We start from the raw sequence: 18,970 nt of genomic DNA, 5'->3' as shown, positions 1-18,970 counted from the left end.
GAGAAATCCATTATTTCTATTTGAGATTCTGTGATAACAAATCTAATAGCTAACATAATGAATCTTGTTTTGTCTTCAGAGTGTTCAGCCTGACCCTGCCTCACCTATACATGTAAGTTTAACAGTTACCAGATATATCCTTTTATTTTTGTGCTCCCTCTTGGTCAGTTGGTGTAGTGAATTGTTGAAAGGTGAAATCAATCCATCTTTCCAGGATTTTATTCACTTTTCCATCTTGAAACCTAACACTTTATTATTAAAAATTACTCTGCTCAAATACCTTGCTGCCACGAAGTAAGCAGCAGAGCCGTGCATAGCATTTTAATGAATGCTCTCCTTGCACAGGCTGTTGTTGTGAGTGAAACAACGAGGCAGCCGGTCTTTGGCATAATGGCTTCAGTTACTTTCTCAGATTATTACCACATACAGTACATCACACATTACCACACACTCTTTTGCTGCCCGTTACGCAGGCTTCTAGAAATGTAAAAAGTCTTTGCTGCAGTGTTAATGTACTGAGGTAAAAATAATTGTGTGATATTAGTGGCCTTTAATTTAAATATTTATTCTGCAAGTTAGTTGATTTTTCTAATGTATACATATATATATATATGGTTTATAAAATTATATAAATTATATGCAACATAATCTAAAATGTGTACCAATGTATATATAAACTTTATATGTCATTGCACACCAAAACAACTAGACACAACGACAGTCCCCCCCCCATGTCATCATTCTGCTAAACAACTAACTCTCACAACAATGTCTTTTGCCCTAGCCTAGGCTATCAAACCATTCAGTAGGGCTATATTACTATTATCCTTCTCATCTTTCTTTTTATCTATTTAGCATCTTATGACTAACACTTTATTGTTTGAATCTTATGATTTATGTTGATTGCTTTTATTTAGTATTTTATGACTATCACTGAGTGTTGTATCTTATGATTTATGATGATTGTATTTTATAATTATGATCATGATGTATCATTTGTTGCTTGTATGTACATTGAGAGCTTATGCACTGGAGACAAATTCTTTGTGTGTCCAATCACACATGGCCAATAAAGAATTCTATTCTTTTCTATATACATGTATGTAATCATAAAACAATTACCAAACCAATCAATTTTATATTTAATACAGAAATTGTTTCAGGACTGTAGGTTTAAATCTTACCTACATTTTCATTACTTTTCCCCATCTCATCTTTTAGACATTAATGATACAATGATCTTTTCATTGGTCATGTTTCTTATAGTGCCACAATCTCATTTCTCCTGAAATACAGCGATACTAGAATACATCTATCTGAATCCTCAGTTTTAAAATATAATACTTTGTGATTATTAAAGTATACATTTGTTTTATATTGAATCAGACTGCAGAGTGCTGGAGGACTCAATCTGCATATGCCTGTCTATTAAATCATGTCTTTTCTCATCCTTTACCTAAAACTTAATGCAGTATTGCATTAATTAGCAATACTGCAAAATTTGAATCCGCAGGAAGATACAAGTTTAGACTTCAGTAGTATTCAGGTTGCATAGTCCCAATAGTTATGATATAATTTATGCCATGGTATGAATGCTGCTGTTTTATTTTTTATGCAAATATATTTGCATTGTTCTTCTGTTACTGATTATATTGCTCTGTGATTTATTATTTACATCTTGCATTTCAGCTCACAGTATGTTCTTAGGCTAGTTTGCTTCAACAAAAGCACAATACTTTTAAAATTGGATCAGTTCCATAATGAACAGTGGCAGACTATAAGCAGAAATAGATTTCAGTTGAAGATATATTGAGAGCTATAATTTCCCAGGGCAGGAATATTGAAAATGTCAAAACCCAATTACCATCTAGCTCACAGAACACAAGAATTATAAAGCAGAATTTCTGTTAAACTATGAAAAAGACACTGAGTTTAAGTCTCAAAGGCTTTAGTATATGGGCAGTACTCTTAATTGTTAGAAGGCAATAAATGATTTAAAATAATTCCAGTCCTTGGGTAAAATTAAGTTCTTGTGATAGGCATGCCATGCCATGCCAAATTTCAGCCAGGTTTGAACTAGCTAAGGAGAGATCTTGGTTACCAAGATCCTCCTTCCCCAAATATTTTATAGGAGAAAATGGGTTTTGAAATCTGAATAGATTGGACTATTATGCCCTATTTGAAAGATTGCTCTCTAAAATTTAATTTCTACTTCACTCTACTTCTTCTAGACTAAAGTTTGGCAAAGGCATTTAATACTTTGTAGATAGTTAACATCAGTCTTGCCTTGGATTTGTGGGAAAAGGTTAAAAGCATCAGAATCAGAGGTGGATTGTTGCCGGTTCGGCCTGCATTGAGCAAACCAGTAATAGTGGTGGTGGGAAGCTCCGCCCACCCATGCGGACGCTTCTGCCCATGCACAGAAGTGTTGCACATGAGCGAGCACGCAAGCATGCCCAAACCGGTAGTAAACAAAATTGACAACCCATCACTGATCGGAATGGTTAGTGGTAGGTCAATTTACATCTACAGTACATATGTAATCTATTTTCTTTTACATCTTTATTAAAGTAGGCATGACAGATGTTTTACTGAATTTCATATTTCACATAATTTCATCAGAACTAGCAGTGTGAAGGTTAAAGCTGTTATGTAAACATCTAACATTCTCAGAGGTTCACAGCTGCTGAGCATCATGCCAAAAATCCATTAAAATAGGACAGGAAAAATAAGCCTAAATTTTAAACCCCTAGTGGGGTATAAAAGGTATTTAAATCTTCTCACTGGTAGCAGGCAATGAACTGTGGTGTATGATTTCATTCTTGTCAATAGTAAAACATTCTAATCTAGCCAAAACATATTGGTGAATCTTCTGTTGAGCTGAATTGGGGAGCTAATTAAGCCATGCAGAGTTAACAGACCTATAATTCACAATTGAATCCTGGTCAGGGGATTTTGACAAGGGTAACCTGACACTAATGCAAGGAAACACAATTGAAAGGAAATGATTTTACTCATTTTTATGGCCTTAAGCATTAAAGTCTAGTTAGAAAGGCTTTCAGATAATAGAAGAACTGTATTTAATTTGTTTTGTTTGTCTTTATCATGTGAGAGCCATACAATTTTAAATACAGGCAGATCTCCTGAATTTTGGAAAACAGAGCAGCTATTTCATAATACAAATAGATTTCATAGTGTCAGACATCAGAGACTCCCGGGAGAAAATTCACACCATAGTAGTTTTTCCTTATTGGCCTTTTAACTTTCCGGTAATTAGGCCATTTCCAACACTTCCCTCAAGCAGCCAACATTTTCTGACATTGCTAGGCTATTTAAAAAGAGCTGCTAATAATAATGTCACAAGAATCTCCAGAGTTTGGGGAAGTGCAGATGCATTGAGATAATTTTATTTTCTATCACTACATATGTGATTCTTAGCAGTTAAGATTTGGTTATCTAGCAGACCTTGGGCCAAGGGGTTTTATGAACCCACGAATAAATGATGATTATTTTAATGTTTATATTTCTTGGATGGTTGCTTGCTATTTGATTTTTCTACTTCTGTACAGTGTCTTGAATTACTTGGTGATTAAACAACCTTACAAATCCAACAAGATTAAAACTTAATGGTGAATTCTGATCAGAGTGTAGGTTCAGTGTTCTACTGTAACCTGCATTGTATAGATGGTTATCAAAATCTTGATGTAGAGGCTTGTTTGGATTTTAAAATGAGATCCATTTCTAACATTTATTTGTGGGATATGTGATGTGTATGTAAGCACTCAAACTTCTTGAGTTTGTGCAGCGTTAACCATGAATTGAAAATTTTATGTTGATATTAAATATTTTTTCTATTAACTTGCTTTTCCAGGGCCACAACCAGGTGATAATATACAGCCGGCCTATATATTTTAGCATATTGTGTGGCCTTATTCTATTACTAGATGCAGGATCTAAAACCAGAAATCCCTTCATCTATACGGTTTATGACCTGAAGATCTCACCTGAATCATTTCAGGTGATCAGGGACCATGTAATAGGTGAGTTGCAAAAATACGAAGAGTTCTCCAAATATTCTTATTTTGTTAAGTACCCATTCATGTCTTTCAACCTGCAAATATAGAAGCGGGGGAGAGAAAATAAGAAAAAATGTAATAATAGGCTTACCAGCCCATCAAAGTAATGATTTCTTAGTGGATGATTATGATTTTTCTGGAGTAGCTATCTGAAAACTGTTATTTAAGATAATTAACAGTCATTTCTGCATCACAAAATTTTCTGACACCAGTATCCAAGGGTAAACCCACAAATTACAGGATATAAAAAGTAATCTTGTTGCCAGGCTAGGAGGTGTATTTGGCAAAACTTTTTATGTTTCTGTATCACTTTGGAAGGTAGATCTGAACACAGCACAAATCTCTTTACCCCATATGCCAAGTCTGTTGCAATTCTATCTGCTTGTAATATTTTATCTCAATCAAATCAAGGGCATCAAGATTAAGAGATTGTGAGGTTCTCTGTCTAGAAGCTGGGCAATAAACTGCCACAGTCAATTAAGTTATTTGAAACAAAAGCATTGTGTAATAGCTGCTATTAAAGCTCCTTTATGCTCTAGAGAAATGAGTTCAAGCAGAAGCAGAATTTTTTGTGGCTTTCCTGACCTTTAATAGTTTATGATGATGATTATTTTTTGGCGAGTCACCAATTCTTCATTTGCTGTTCTGTCTCAAGTAGTTAAAATTTCTTACCTGCTTCAAGGTTAGATTCCTGTCCTTTTAATTTCTTAATTCTCCATTTTTATCAACTGCTTCAGCTTCTTCTGAAAGACACTGATTTATTGCTTGTAGCATGACAAGGATCCCAAAATAGCTAATACATCAAATAGTAAGATCAGATTGAATTTCTGGGGTAAGAATAGTGATTGGTGTATTGCCATGCGTGAACGAGAGTTTCAGCCACAGTCCCTACCTGGAAAGGACTGATGGAGGATCAGTCTTCATTTGAAGCTGAGGGACGGGAAGAAAAAGCTGTCCAAGGAAAGGGGGAGGAAAAAGAAGATGCTCCCTCCATTATGAAGGATTGTTATTTTTTTTAAAAAAATACAAGAAGCAGCAAGGAACATGATTATATTTTCTGTGTACAAGCTGTCTTTCTGCTGTTGATGAACAAAACTAGGGTAGATGGATATTCATTCCGACGAAAAATATTTCATGAGATCTTAAGTCAATAAATATGAATTTCTGTCCAATATTGAAGATCTTACTTTTCTTTTATCTGAGCCCAATCTCCCTGTCCTTTCTCTTCAGAATCTCATTCTGAGTGGAATGTGGTGATACCGCTGTTGTGGCCTCGCCAGCAGCCAGCAGAGCTGGCAGCAGATTCAGAGAGTGAGGAGGTTGGGGAGGAACATGAGTCTGAAGAAGGGCTGATGAGGGCTCTACATCGGAGGCAGAGATGGTGCTCTCTGACAGTTATCAGCTGCCTTCAGAGTCATACATCAGTGAGGCAGATGAACAGCTGGAGCCTGTTCCCAGTGTGCGCATGTGCAGAGTTGCCAGACGAAGGGAACAGTTAAGGAGCAAAGGCCGACTTTGGAGTAAAGCCACAGGTAGATGATAAATGGCTCCTTCCATAGGGAATAAAAGAGGAGTGAAGGGGAATGGAGTTTGCAGGAGACAATTAGTTTGCTTAATTGGTTCATGACTCTCAGAGTCTGGCAGCTCTCCAAGGTCTGTGACTGTATATTCACCCTTGAAAGACTGCTGGATGTGAATGTAAGCAATTCACAGTTACTTAATAAAAAGGTTTTTTTGTCAGGACGAGTCTGCGTCATGGTTTGGGAAAGTCTAGGTCAGAACAATAGCCATTGAAAAATGAAGCAGAAAGGGTATCACTTATTTATGTTAATTTTCTCTCCCTACATAGAGTAGGAAGGAGAGGAGTGTAATAACAACCACTGATAAAAAGTTTCTGTAATCTCTTTTTTCCCCCCTTTCTCTCCCTCCCTATCTCTACCCCTTCTTTTTCCATGTCTAATTTCAGGATTTTTATACTGCTTTCCTGTGATTTCTCTTCTTGGTCTTTTCCCACAAATCAACACATTCTGTATATATATCCTTGAACAGATAGATATACTGGTATTTGGTGGTTCTGGTAAGTACTATATATGGTTATACAGTTATATCATGGGTATATGTAATACCCAGAACTAGGTTGAATTTAGATGAGAGTTTTTATAGTTGCGATTCCTTTTCACTTCAGACTGAATCTGCCTCTGCTAAATTTTCTCTTATTCAAAGCATGTCAATGGCCTTATCTTTCACATTGGTTCACTTTAGGTGATAGCCTGCTACTTGGGAAAAATGATTTGGAGTGCAGTAAACAGTTCTGTAGCAATACTATTGGAGCCATGCTTCTTTTAGAAATTGATCATTTGCAATGTCTCTAGTAGTTCATCCTTATTAAATGTATACAGTAACCCCTCCCCCTTTTTTTTAAATTCTAGCATCAGTGAGTTTTGGAGCATGATTATGGTTATCTCAGCCCAGGACTTTTTCCTGTCTTAGGATGTTGCATGACCCAAGGGTTGTGTTTTGGCAGCCTCATTGACCCTGCAGTGTACCTCACGTATACGTGAGGCTCTATTGTTCTTCCAAAATGTACATTAACTTTTCAAAACATATACACAGAACTAGAATTTAAAATAAGGAAAACTGCATTGCCCAGCAACAATGGGGCTGGCAGCTAGACTGCTTTCTAATGATAGAAAATATAAGGTAGGTTAGTGGTCATTGATGGCCTTAAGCTCCTTGGAACATAAAGAAGTACGGCAATTGGGCAACTGAGATATGGGGGCTAACTTCCAGTAGCACAATGGTATCACATCTGCAAATGCCATCCCTTTGTATTTGCATTGCAATGTCATATTCAAGCATTCAAGGATGGCGCTTACATTGTGATGCGTATTTCAATACTCCATCCCTTTCCAATCTCCTGCAAAAGCCTACCATGATGCCATTTGTTGCTAGATTTTCCTACACATTGTATCAGTGGTGAATAGGAAACTGGATTTTCCCCCACTATTAGGTGGTGATCATTGCAATGACGGCCTGTAATAACTGCAGATGTTGTGATGCTGACCCCCACGAATAGTGAGAGGCCTTTGCAAAATATTTGAGGCCACCTTCATGGCATTTGGTGGGAATTTAAACTTTCCAAAATACATGAGGCAAGTTCAAAATGTAATTTCAAATCAAGAACATCTGCAATTTAGGCCAAATGTTCTGCTTTAGTATGGTATTTTATTTTCCCAAGATTCTTGCATTCAGCAGTCAATTACATTGAGTAGGTGGATACGCTTACTGCTTGCTGATTTTTCTGTAGCACGTGGCAGCTGTCAAGCTAGGGATTCTTGAAGTTAACCAGTTCCTCTGGTACTATGTATTATTTTACTGCGTCTCAACACAAGTGTAGCATTTGTGGTTTTGCTTAACTTGTGTTTTGAGGATAGTGTTCTTGTCTTTCTGGGTCCAGTAATTTGTCTGATTGAATGACCTAATTTATTTTAACACATCCGGGCAAAAAGGCCTTTCTGATAATGGGCAGGGGACTTTTACCATTTTGATTTATCTTATAGTAGTTATATCCAGATGCAAAGATGTAAATGTTGGTTTCTGTGTTTCAGCTGTTGCTGGAATGTACTCTTCACTCTACAGTATTTCTCGAAGCTTTATTGCTGTAATTGTCCTGTACACATTCTGCTTCAATGCAGTTAAGGTAAGGAGGAGTGATTCTAATAGCAAAGTAGGCTACAATTGCTTGTGATTATGATATGTTTTCTTCTTTTTCCCCATATCTGTATATGTATGAATATAAATTTAATTTGCATTATTTTTCCATCCTCATAAGGGGAGGTCTGTCCTGGAGAGTGGGGAGGATGTGCATAGCAGGGTTTGTTATGAATATAATTTTAGCTGCAAAAAAGAACTATATATTTTTGTTTGCCATATGATGATGAATGGATGGATGGATGGTATATCCAACTACGTAAGACTTTAGGTGGAGTACATATTAATACTGTAATGATAAAAACAAGAAAAGAAGTATGTAAACCCAAATAAAGCAATCCTTCAGACTGATAAAATTTTATAAGAGGTATAATCCAAAGCTTGGGAGGAAAAGCCAAGTTTTCAAATATTCCTTATTTTATTTGGCAACCAAGTTTGTGTAGCTGCCCATGTCACCAAAATTTACTCTGGGTGATGCGCAACCTTGGATAAAAACCACAAATATTAAAATGGCATATATAAAAATGTAAAACTCTACCTCAAGTAGTAGATAGTATTTTAAAATATATATACAAGGCCCAAGCGAAGAGAGGATAAAAATGGCCGCCTCAACAATGGAGCCATCTGATTATATCTCTGGTTCCCTGGGCACCCCAGTCCTGATGACATAGCCAGGTCTTGACGGCCTTTCAGAATGTCAAAAGTGACTGAGATAATATAATTGGATGGGGGGCAGGGGGAGAATGTTCCATAAGGTGGGCACCACAGCGGAGAAGACACATATTCTGGGATCCACCTAGCTGATGGTTTCCACAGCATGCCTTCTCTGCTCAATCTAATGGGAGGGGGGGGGGCTGAAATAAATATTATCATCATCCTAAACATCATCAGTGTGAGAGCCCTACAGGTTGCCCCTTCTGCTGTCTATAAGCTAGGCTTTGGTTTCTTCTTAAATGAGGGGAAAGGAAAATGGAATGAGGGAAAAGCTGGGATTTTTTTTATGGGATTACTGATGGGAGAATGTGAATTTAATGGAAACTCATTTATATCGTTGGTGTTCTCTGTGGGTTAATTGAACGTTCAAAGTCTCTGGTAAATAGTATTAAGGGCAATCCTTTTAAACATGTCCTGTCATTTGCACATCTTTCTGCAGGCTAATAAGCTAAATTACAGCAGGCAGGTGGTTTTGCAGATAAGCAATCTTGCCCACAGCCTGGGCTTCCTGGAGCTTTGAAATATGCTTATAATGCTGCTACCCTGAAGTTAGAAATGCGGTAAAAGATTTACAAGATATTTGCTGCAAATTACATATATCAACTGTAGACCTTCCATTTACGCAGGAAAATTACATGTAATTTGAATTTTTATTGCTTTTTCATTTTTGAAGGTATCTGTAAGCAGAATAATTATTTGTTCCAAAATGGTGCTATGTGTTTCATATCCTGACCCCAGTGTACTCTAATGTTGGCATTTACATACTTCTTTATATAAGACGTCTGCCTGATTTTTTTAAAGCATGACTTTAAATGTTGAATGGATAGATGGTTGTAATTCAGGATTTATTTGCTATTAACTGATTAATTGCCAGACTTGGAAGCCATCTTTTACATTTAGGTCTGCCACATTTTCTACTGTGGGAAAATGGGAGGGGGGATTATATGGAATATGGGTGATATATAGACAAAATAACATTGTTTCTCAGAAAGTCAAGGTCATCTTGCCCTGCAGCTGCGATTAGGTGACTGGGAGGCATCTCCAATTTTGGATGGTGCTTCATAGGATCATGTGATGGACATGTGGGTGCTGGGTAGGGACTTGAACTTTCTTTTGGATGGGGAAAACTTGGAAACTTTCAGACTTGGGTTTTCCCAGATGTGCCAATATGGACATCTCTAATAAATGGAACTTTGAGGAAACTTAAGTCTTGGAGTCTTAGTTCGTTGTGAGTGTTGCTTGGAACCCTGACATCTGAAGCTGTCTGTATCCCTTTCGGACACAAGAAAGAACACAAATGTGTTTTCTTTCCAGAAATGTATTCACATTCGAGATCAGTGTTTTTGAACCATGGCCACTTTAATATCTATGGATTTCAATTCCCAGAGTTCTTCAGCCAGCAAGCTTGCTATGGAATTCTGGAAGTTGAAGTCCACTGGTCTTAAAGTTGCTAAGGTTGAGAAACACTAATGTAGACCAATATTGTGGGTTAGTATGTGAACTCAACTCTTTTGGTTTGTAAATCATGGTTTATGAATTAATGTGATGGGCAAACTTAGCTGCTATGGGATCTTCAGGGGCAGGGAGTGGAATGCCTGTGAAGTATGGTTACCTTCTACAAAATAGGAAAGCTAACATTTTACCAGTATTTGTTGTTTTTTGGGGGCTGTGGAACTTTAATTTTTCTTCAACCATAAAAATCCTGCTTTTAATACTTATACACTAAAGTTCTATGTATTTTCTCCTCTGAAGTGACATTAAATTACTCTGCTGGATTTTAACAATTAAACTGTTGAATTTTGTTGAGTAGTCAGAGTGCTTCAAAATAAAAATGTTTTTTTAGAAGGTGAGAACATCCTGAGGCAGTACATTGTCTGTTCTTGCTAAAATCTAATGCAGGTGTCATCGAAAAATGAAAATGTCAAAAAGTATAACTTAGGAAGATAGAATGATAACATTTCCAATTCAAAATAGCGTCTACCTCTCTCTCCATGAAATGTAAAATCGAATAGTTTTAAAGGTGGCCAAGTAAACAAGCTGAAATGCTGCCCAGGAATAAGTTGTGTTTTTAAATCAGAGATAAGAAGTTTGGAGAGAACCTACTTTTATATTGCTCATTAGTTGACTAATGAGATATTAATTAATGCTCAACTTTCTGAAATAATAGGTGCTGAAAGAAGAAATTGGGTTTTTTTTGTATTTTTCCCATCACTTTCTATACAGTTATTTTGTTCTAGAACAAGAATATGTTCCTTGCAAATTCAGACTTAAATTCAACCTATGAATTTTTATTTTGCACTTTCAGATGTATTCATAACTATGTTTTTTTAAGAGCAAGGAAAAGTGCTTTTTCATTTAAAATTATATTTATGTAATTTAAAAATTAATGCTGTTTCAATTTATTTATTTATTTAAACATAGTGTATGTAATTTAAAAATGTATGTAAGGAGAAAAATGGCCTCTCATGATTTTCCTTGCTTCTTTTACTTAATTGCCAACTTTAAGAGCATTGTGGCTTGCATAATTAGATACCATGTTTGAAATATCACCACTTCATTAGCCTGATGAAATGTAATATAGTTTATTTAATATATTATGCAGCCATTTAATTATGGTGAATTCCAGCATGTTAACAATATTTAACTTATTGCTGTAGTAACTTGTAAACTTGCAAACAATGTAAAGACATCCTTATTCCTTCCATCTCTGTCTCCTCTTTATCTATAGGAACCATGGGATGCTCAACATATTCCCGCACTGTTCTCTGCCTTTTGTGGGCTTTTAGTGGCACTTTCTTATCATTTGAGCAGGCAGAGCAGTGATCCATCTGTCTTAGTGTAAGTTATCACCGATGCCTTCGTGTGGCTTGAACTATAAAACTATGTAATAAGGTAGTTTGATTTGTTATACAAATTTATTTGGTTACCCATCTTAATCAAATGACTTGGAGCAGATAATAAACATAAAAAGAGAACATACCTATAAAAGAAAGATACACAGGACAGGAAACATACATATAAAAGAGAATATATTCTTAAATTTATTTGTATCCTGCCTTTGTTTATTTTTACAAATAACTGAATGTGGAGAACATATCCGATACACTTTCCTCCTCCTAATCCTAATATTTATGTATTCCTCCTCCTAATATTTATATATGTGTGTGGTGGCTCAATGGCTAAGATGCCGAGCTTGTTGATCAGAAAAGTCAGCAGTTTGGCGGTTCGATTCGCCTAGCACCGCATAACGGAGTGAGCTCCTGTTACTTGTCTCAGCTTCTGCCAACCTAGCAGTTCAAAAACATGTAAAAATGCAAGTAGAAAAATAGGAACCACCTTTGGTAACAGTGTTCTATGAGCCTTCGGCATTTAGTCATGCTGGCCACATGATCATGGAGATGTCTTCGGACAGTGCTGGCTCTCTGGCTTTGAAACAGAGATGAGCACCACTGCCTTATATGTAGATGCATACTTATAAAAGAAACAGGAAAGGCCAGTAAGGGTCAGGGCCCTGTCAAACTTCAGGGAGAAATCAGGTTCTATAGAAAAGCACACCTTCAAAGATGATACTCTTTCACAGAATGGATCTAAAGCAGGCCTATCCTATGAATATAATGAGATAGGCAGAAACTACAAGAGATTGGTATTCTCTCAAGAATCTTGGCTCCATGGTATGTACAGCTTTATTGATGCTATCTAGAACCTTGAATTTCAGCCAGAACCCTACTGAAAGCCATTGCTTACTGTGGTCTGCATTGCTTATGAAGCAGTGATGTTATATGAATATCCCATTGTGCATCTAAAACTGTTCATACTGTTACGTTCTGGATCAACTATAGTTTCTGAATGTTCTTCATGCACCAAAGAAGTAGGTCCGGAAGAACAATACCCCATCCAAAAATTAATGATGAAGGCTTTCCAAATATGGGGTGGAGACCTATGAACCTACAGCCATTTGGAGTTACAAGGGTGGGATCAGATCCTGTTCCTTCATTTCCAGATCCAAGAGATCTATTAAGTGGCTGGTACCCATTCCTGAGCTGGTAAATTGTTACTTAAATAAGCTAGGAGAAAAAAAATCACTGTCTACTATCTAGGATTGTTCTCTTTTCAGGAGATTGGTGTTCTAACTGATTTTCATTTGTTCTGTAAATTAGGTCTCTTATTCATTGTAAATATTTTCCGCACCTTGTAAAGCAGCATTTTGAAGAGCCACGAGTTGATCCACTTCCTGAGAAAATGAGAGAATCCGTGGTAGGCTTCCTTGTTTTTGGAGAAAAAATGTTTTATCAAAACCTTTGTCATGGTGTCATTTGAAATGTCAGAGATATTGTATGATGTTATATTAAAGTGCTTAAATCCCTTTATAGTAGAGCTGTAAACTGGTCCAGATGGATTCTTTGGCAGAAGAAGGACAATTTCAGGGGCATGTTGCATTTCTTCCTTTTTCTCAGCTTTACCTCTCCCCCCACCCCCAACCCTCAATCCAACTTATATAAAAAGTAACTGGAATTTTTTGCTGTTTTAAGATGCTTCCTATTTACTTGTTTTCTCTCAAAAGCTGTATACCATACTTTTTTTTTACCTTTGACTCAGAATTGACATCTAGCAACTGCATGAGTAAACCCTTGCAACTTTCTAGGCAGCATTTTCAGAAATGGTTGGCCATTGCCTTCTCCCTTGGCTTGAAAAGGACTGATAGCCTCAGAATCAGCCAGATGACTTTCATGGCCAAGGCAGGACTACAATTCAGATTTTGCTGTACCGGGTCCAGCCACTTAATCATTCCACTGAAGTGCCTGTCATATTGCTTAACAGCCTGAATTAATAATAATAAATTCAACTGCAATACAAAAAATGCCTATGAAGTCACCCCAGTGTAAGCTTAGGCATGTTTAAAGGGAAAAGTTTTCAGCATTTACCTGAGAGAGAAAGGATTAGAGATAGTTCTAGGAATTGTTGATTAGTACTATGCTTCTTGGCCTACAGCTTTGAAGCATCATTTTTGCTTTGAATTGAAAGTGTTATACAGTTCTAGCAAAGATAAATTAATTCTTTCCCTCTACGTTGCTTGCACTGAGTTGTTCTTCCAGAGATATCGGTGATTCATTAGGGAATTTTGGAAAACAGGTGTCAGACAGATAGTTTTATTTGTATTGAAGAGGGACAACAACTCACTTTCACCCCCCTCCCAGTCAAGAAAGCAGCTTTTGAGACATTTGCTATGTAGAAAGCTTAGGATCAGTGGCCAAATGCATAATCACGTTGCTATTGTTCAAACTGTTTTGTTGAGAACTGTCTGCTCCTTAGTCACTAAGGAAAATAGGTGTCCACACCATGGAGCCCAATCCATGCTTATATAAAAAGTTCAGAATATAAGAAATTATGAACAGCACCTGTTTCCTTCCTTCCTTCCTTCCTTTCAGGGGTGGGTTCCTATACCAGTTGGTACAGGTTCACTCTGTGCATGCTTTGCTTGCGCACTGCTAACTTTGCTGTCGCGCCCCCCCTCCCCATGCTCATTTGACTGAAAATTGTTCTGCGCTTATGCAGAAACATTCTGGCAATGGCAGAAGAGACCAGGGAACTAGTTTGGGGACTGCTGGTTCTGCGATCCAGGCCAAATCACCACTACCAGTTTGGCCAAACCGGGCTGAACTGGGAGCAACCCATCTCTGCTTTCTTCCCACCTGCAAAGAATTAACGCACGTCTATCTTGCCATCCTTCATTTCTGCCTTGCAACAACCCTAGGTCATAGCAATTATCTGGCCATTGGCAACATCTTGGTTGTGTCTGAAATGGAAATCAATTCTTCCGAGTCTGAGTTCACTAAAGAGTGTTCCTGTATAGCTACCTTTGTTTAAATTGTTGTTGTGGACGGTGTGTGCTAGATAAACCATTTATCTGGATTCAAGAAGCTTTGCTAACACATTGCCTGAACATTAAAGAAGTACAAGGGGAGAAGATTCTTTAATGCCAAGACTCCTGTAATTATTATGCAACTGTTAACTGCAGAGGAAGAAGTAGTTTGATTTTGTAAATCAAATGAGTCCTTACTTGTATTTTTATATTTTAAAAATTATATTCGCAGAGAGAAACCCTGAGATCAGATCTCATTGTGTGCTCTGTGGCTGCTGTGTTATCCTTTGCAGTCAGTGCCAGTACCGTTTTCTTGTCATTAGGGGTTAGTATTACCATTTCTTTCCTTCTGTGTTGTTATTTTTTAAGACAATATGTCTATTATTCAGAGCAATTAGATACTGTTTCGTATTGCTTTAAAAGTCAGAAGAGGAGAAGAAATATTTGCTTGTAAGAGGCAGTGGGTAATGAGGTTTCATATTGTTTCACACATTAAGAGTCTAGTTACAAATATATAGCAATTATAGCATAATGACACTAAGAGATTTTGTGGCAGCAGTAACAAATCTTTTGGCACAACATGGCTGGGGTAATGTTATGTTTGGGAATATGTATGAACATTCTGGATGTTGAGGAAAATGGTCAACTATGAGACATTCAGAGCTGCCCTACTTTCCTCCATTGAAATGGAAAGTAAGTTTGGCAGGGGGGAAAAACAACTTTTAAAGAAGAAGGCTAAGAGTGAGGACTGAGTGAAACAGGATCCAAGAAAAAAAAAAGTAGGTCACCTCTGGAGTTTTCATATTTGGAACGTTTTGAATTCAAAATGCTGGTTTCAAGTTTGCAGCATTTGGTTTCATGTGCATCACAACCCATCTCACTCATCCTGGAAATGTTTGAGGCTCAAAATGGAACGTGTCAGACTCTAAACAGACCTATTTTGGGGCTCAAGACGCATCTTGAATGGTCTAAAATAGCTTAGTTTTGGATGTGAGCCTGTTTCAAGTAGAAATCTGCTGTTATTTGAATTGAAATTGTTTTATATATCACCTGTTATATCTACATTCCTTCACTGCCAATCATTTTCTGACTTATTTTCCCTGTCATTACACCTTTAATGCTACCCACTGTCTGCCACCTCACTCTTTCCGTTTCATTCCTTCTAACTACCACCTGTTTTCTCCTTACCATTAATCATCCCTTTCCTTTTCTTTCTCATTGTCAGCCGAAAAGAACATGGGGGCTGAGGTAGGGCAACAGCCCCTCACATCCTATGTTAAAATATAAGGTATTTGCCTAGGTTAGCAACCTGTTACTTCATGTTTTGCAAATACCCAACCAGTGAAGGCACTCAGTGTCCTTCGTATTAATTTATAGCTCTCATTGTTCATATGCTTCAAGGCAGTGCAGGTAGCCCTAGACTTACAAATGAAAGTTACGATGGATCCCCCAAAGCTACTTGAGACTCACTTTCAAAGTTCCCACATTCCCCCCTCCCTTGTGGGGGGGTGAGTCCTCTGTGACTGCATTTTGGGCATTCAGAAATTGGCCCACATTTATGCCTGTAGCACCCTATAGTCACGTGATCACAATTAATTATTGTTTTGCTGGAAATGGGCATTTACTTTGTTTCCAGCAAAAAAAAAGTCCCATAATGAACAAGGGTGGCTCAGTGGCTCAGTGGCTAAGACTCTGAGCTTGTCGATCAGAAAGGTCGGCAGTTTGGCAGTTCGAATCCCTAATGCCGCGCAATGGAGTGAGCTCCCATTAATTGTCCCAGCTTCTGCCAACCTAGCAGTTCGAAAGCATGTAAAAAAGTAGAAAAATAGGAACCACAAAAAGTAGAACCACAAAAAGTAGAAAAATAGGAACCACCTTCACTGCCAATCATTTTCTGACTTATTTTCCCTGTCATTACACCTTTAATGCCACCCACTGTCTGCCACCTTGGTGGGAAGGTAACAGTGTTCCATGCGCCTTCGGCATTTAGTCATGCCAGCCACATGACCATGGAGACATCTTTGGACAGCACTGGCTCTTTGGCTTTGAAATGGAGATGAGCACTGCCCCCTAGAGTCGGGAACGACTAGCACATATGTGCAAGGGGAACCTTTACCTTTACCTAATGAACATATGGGTTTGCTTAATGACTGTCACGTCCACTTAATGACCTCCACAAAAAGAAGTTCATAAAATTGGGTCAGTTACATGATGACTTGCTTTACAATTTTTATGACTGCAGTTGCCAGGCTCAGTTACAATCATAAGTCAAAGACTATCTGTATCTGACTGGTCACTGACAGGCTAAGGAAGTATACTATACTTTACAGTGATCTGGGCCTGACTGCCAGCTCATCTGACAAAGTACACATACCAAATGCAGCTGGTCTTTGTTCAGTGATAAACCCAGAGGGACCTGGGACCATATCTGGTGTTCTGTCCCTAGTAGCATAGCTGGCATTTATGATAGTCTCATGAAAGAAGCAAACTTCAGTCTGAAGATTATAAAGCTGCCTTGTTTCCATAAACCATAGTTTAAGAATTTGGGTATAAAAGTGAACTGGAGATACTTAAAAATTGAAGTGAACATTTTTTCAATCACTGCAGGGATGAACTTTTTGAAATAAAATAAGCCAGATGTCAAGAAATGGTTTTGGAAATGTATGACCTACCTTTTCTTTTTTTGAAAAGGTAATATTTTTTACTAATCAAAAGATGCAGCAATATGTGTTATTACAGCAGATCACAATAATGTATTGTTTATATTATAGTAGTCAATTCATTGGTGAACCAATGACTATTGACAAGTGGATAATATAAGGTAGATTTTTTTCTTTCCCTTCTTCTCTTCTCCTTTGCATTTTGTATTGTTTAAAGTGTCTTTAAACATTACGATTCTACAGTAAAAATAAAGACATTAAAAAAATATTTTTAAAAGATTAATTTAGCCTTCCCAAATCTGAATCCCCAATATATATTTAGGATTATTCTTGCTTCTGTCAAGGACGAGAGAGAGGGAGAGAGAGAGAGAGAGAGAGTGAGTCAACATGACAGGCAGCTCCACCTATTATATACAAGATATGGAACCTCACCTACAAATTCATTTATGATATCAGATAACTTTGGCGTGTTCACCAATATGTATTTGTCCTACTTTTCTACATTTATTACAGTTTTAATAAATTAAAGGATATACATTTTCCTCATCTTTGTGTTTTGCACAATTTGAGCTTCTCCTTTTGCATTCCCACTAGCATTCCACACGAAACATTTCCTGCATTTTATCCCTCAGCAAAATTATGTCTTTTGGCTTGTGAACAAACAAACGTCTTGCAAAACTAGAATATTTCTTTCTTGTGTTCTTTTCTCCTTGAACTACAGTATTAGAAAATAAAACATTTTATTGAACAAAAATAAAGCCCTTCCTTTCCTTCTCACTTACTTTTTCAATTACATATTTTTTGGGGAAATGGCATTTTTAACTGACTGTTTTTTTTATCAAGATCCGATTTTAAATTAAAAATGGTTTAAGTATATGACGTGATATAGGGTTCATTTTGCTTCCTTTTAATCCAGGAATTACTCGGCCTGGTGCTTTTCATTTTTGCGTGGACTGTGGGATTCATAACACACTATGTACTTCCTCAACTTCGCAAACATCATCCATGGATGTGGATATCTCACCCTATCCTTAAAAATAAGGAATATCGGCAGAGAGAAGTAAGAGGTATGTAGAGTCACCATAATACAAATGTATAAATGACACTGTTTATTATGCTTTACATTAAAGTTAATATGGTATTTTTGCACATTATTGTGAATCATGAAGTAAAGAGGAGGTTACAGATAGAAATAGAAATCACTGTGTCAAAGTAAATAAATGGATGCAGGGGTTATAATGCAGCAAAAATAAAAGTACTCGTTATACAACATTTCTTCCCAGCCAATTCCATCTGAACCTGGGGTTGTAGATCTTAGAATTTCCAGCCAACATGGATTCAGCCTAATTGACTAGGCATTCTAGAAATTAAAATCCCAACTCATTTAGAAGGACTTGGGGTAAGGGGAGCCTTCCCAAGAAACATCAGACTGTGAGAGAATAGGACTACCTAGTTGCACTGCAAAAATCTGGGAAATATGAGATTATAGCAAAAAAATGGAGAAAACTAATCCTTTCTTGCTGTTCTCATATTCTAGACCCTTTGGGATTTTTGCTACTTAAACATGCTAGTTATGCTTAGTGGTAATGCTATTCATTAAACATGAAATTCAGTTAACTGAACATTCAAAAATGCATCACAAATACCATTGACTGATGCTAATGGTTAATATGGGTTGCTGCCAGGGTCCTAGGCATCAACCAAGCACCTTGTTAAGATGTATGATGCTCTGAGTAGCAGAGTTTTTTACAGTTCCACTGGTGTTATTGCAGGAAGCTGCAATTTATTGATTTTTTAAATAAAATTCTTGGACATGATACCAAGTGTCGTAATGACAATGGGAATCACTGTTGTTATTGTTGTATACTTTAGTCATTAAACATGAAACTCAGCCAACTGAACATTCAAAAATGCATTACAAATACTAGAGATTGTTGCTAATGGTTGAT

The 18,970-nt window shown here is 37.1% G+C and overlaps 1 protein-coding gene across 1 annotated transcript in view; it reads left to right on the top strand.

The window, feature by feature from the left end:
- The window catches only part of PCNX2 (pecanex 2), a 102,489-nt gene that overhangs the window by 19,530 nt on the left and 63,989 nt on the right, over nucleotides 1–18,970 (top strand). The window contains exons 12-19 of the mRNA XM_032214975.1: nucleotides 80–112; nucleotides 3,872–4,040; nucleotides 6,043–6,153; nucleotides 7,685–7,776; nucleotides 11,230–11,339; nucleotides 12,659–12,755; nucleotides 14,594–14,686; nucleotides 17,938–18,088. Of these exons, the coding sequence (XP_032070866.1) occupies nucleotides 80–112; nucleotides 3,872–4,040; nucleotides 6,043–6,153; nucleotides 7,685–7,776; nucleotides 11,230–11,339; nucleotides 12,659–12,755; nucleotides 14,594–14,686; nucleotides 17,938–18,088 (856 nt within the window). The remainder of the gene's footprint in view (nucleotides 1–79; nucleotides 113–3,871; nucleotides 4,041–6,042; nucleotides 6,154–7,684; nucleotides 7,777–11,229; nucleotides 11,340–12,658; nucleotides 12,756–14,593; nucleotides 14,687–17,937; nucleotides 18,089–18,970) is intronic.

This window comes from Thamnophis elegans, chromosome 4 (assembly GCF_009769535.1).
Source record: "Thamnophis elegans isolate rThaEle1 chromosome 4, rThaEle1.pri, whole genome shotgun sequence".
NCBI lineage: Eukaryota > Metazoa > Chordata > Lepidosauria > Squamata > Colubridae > Thamnophis > Thamnophis elegans.
The sequence above is the reverse complement of the archived record's forward strand: the minus strand, read 5'-3'. Positions and strand labels throughout refer to the sequence as shown.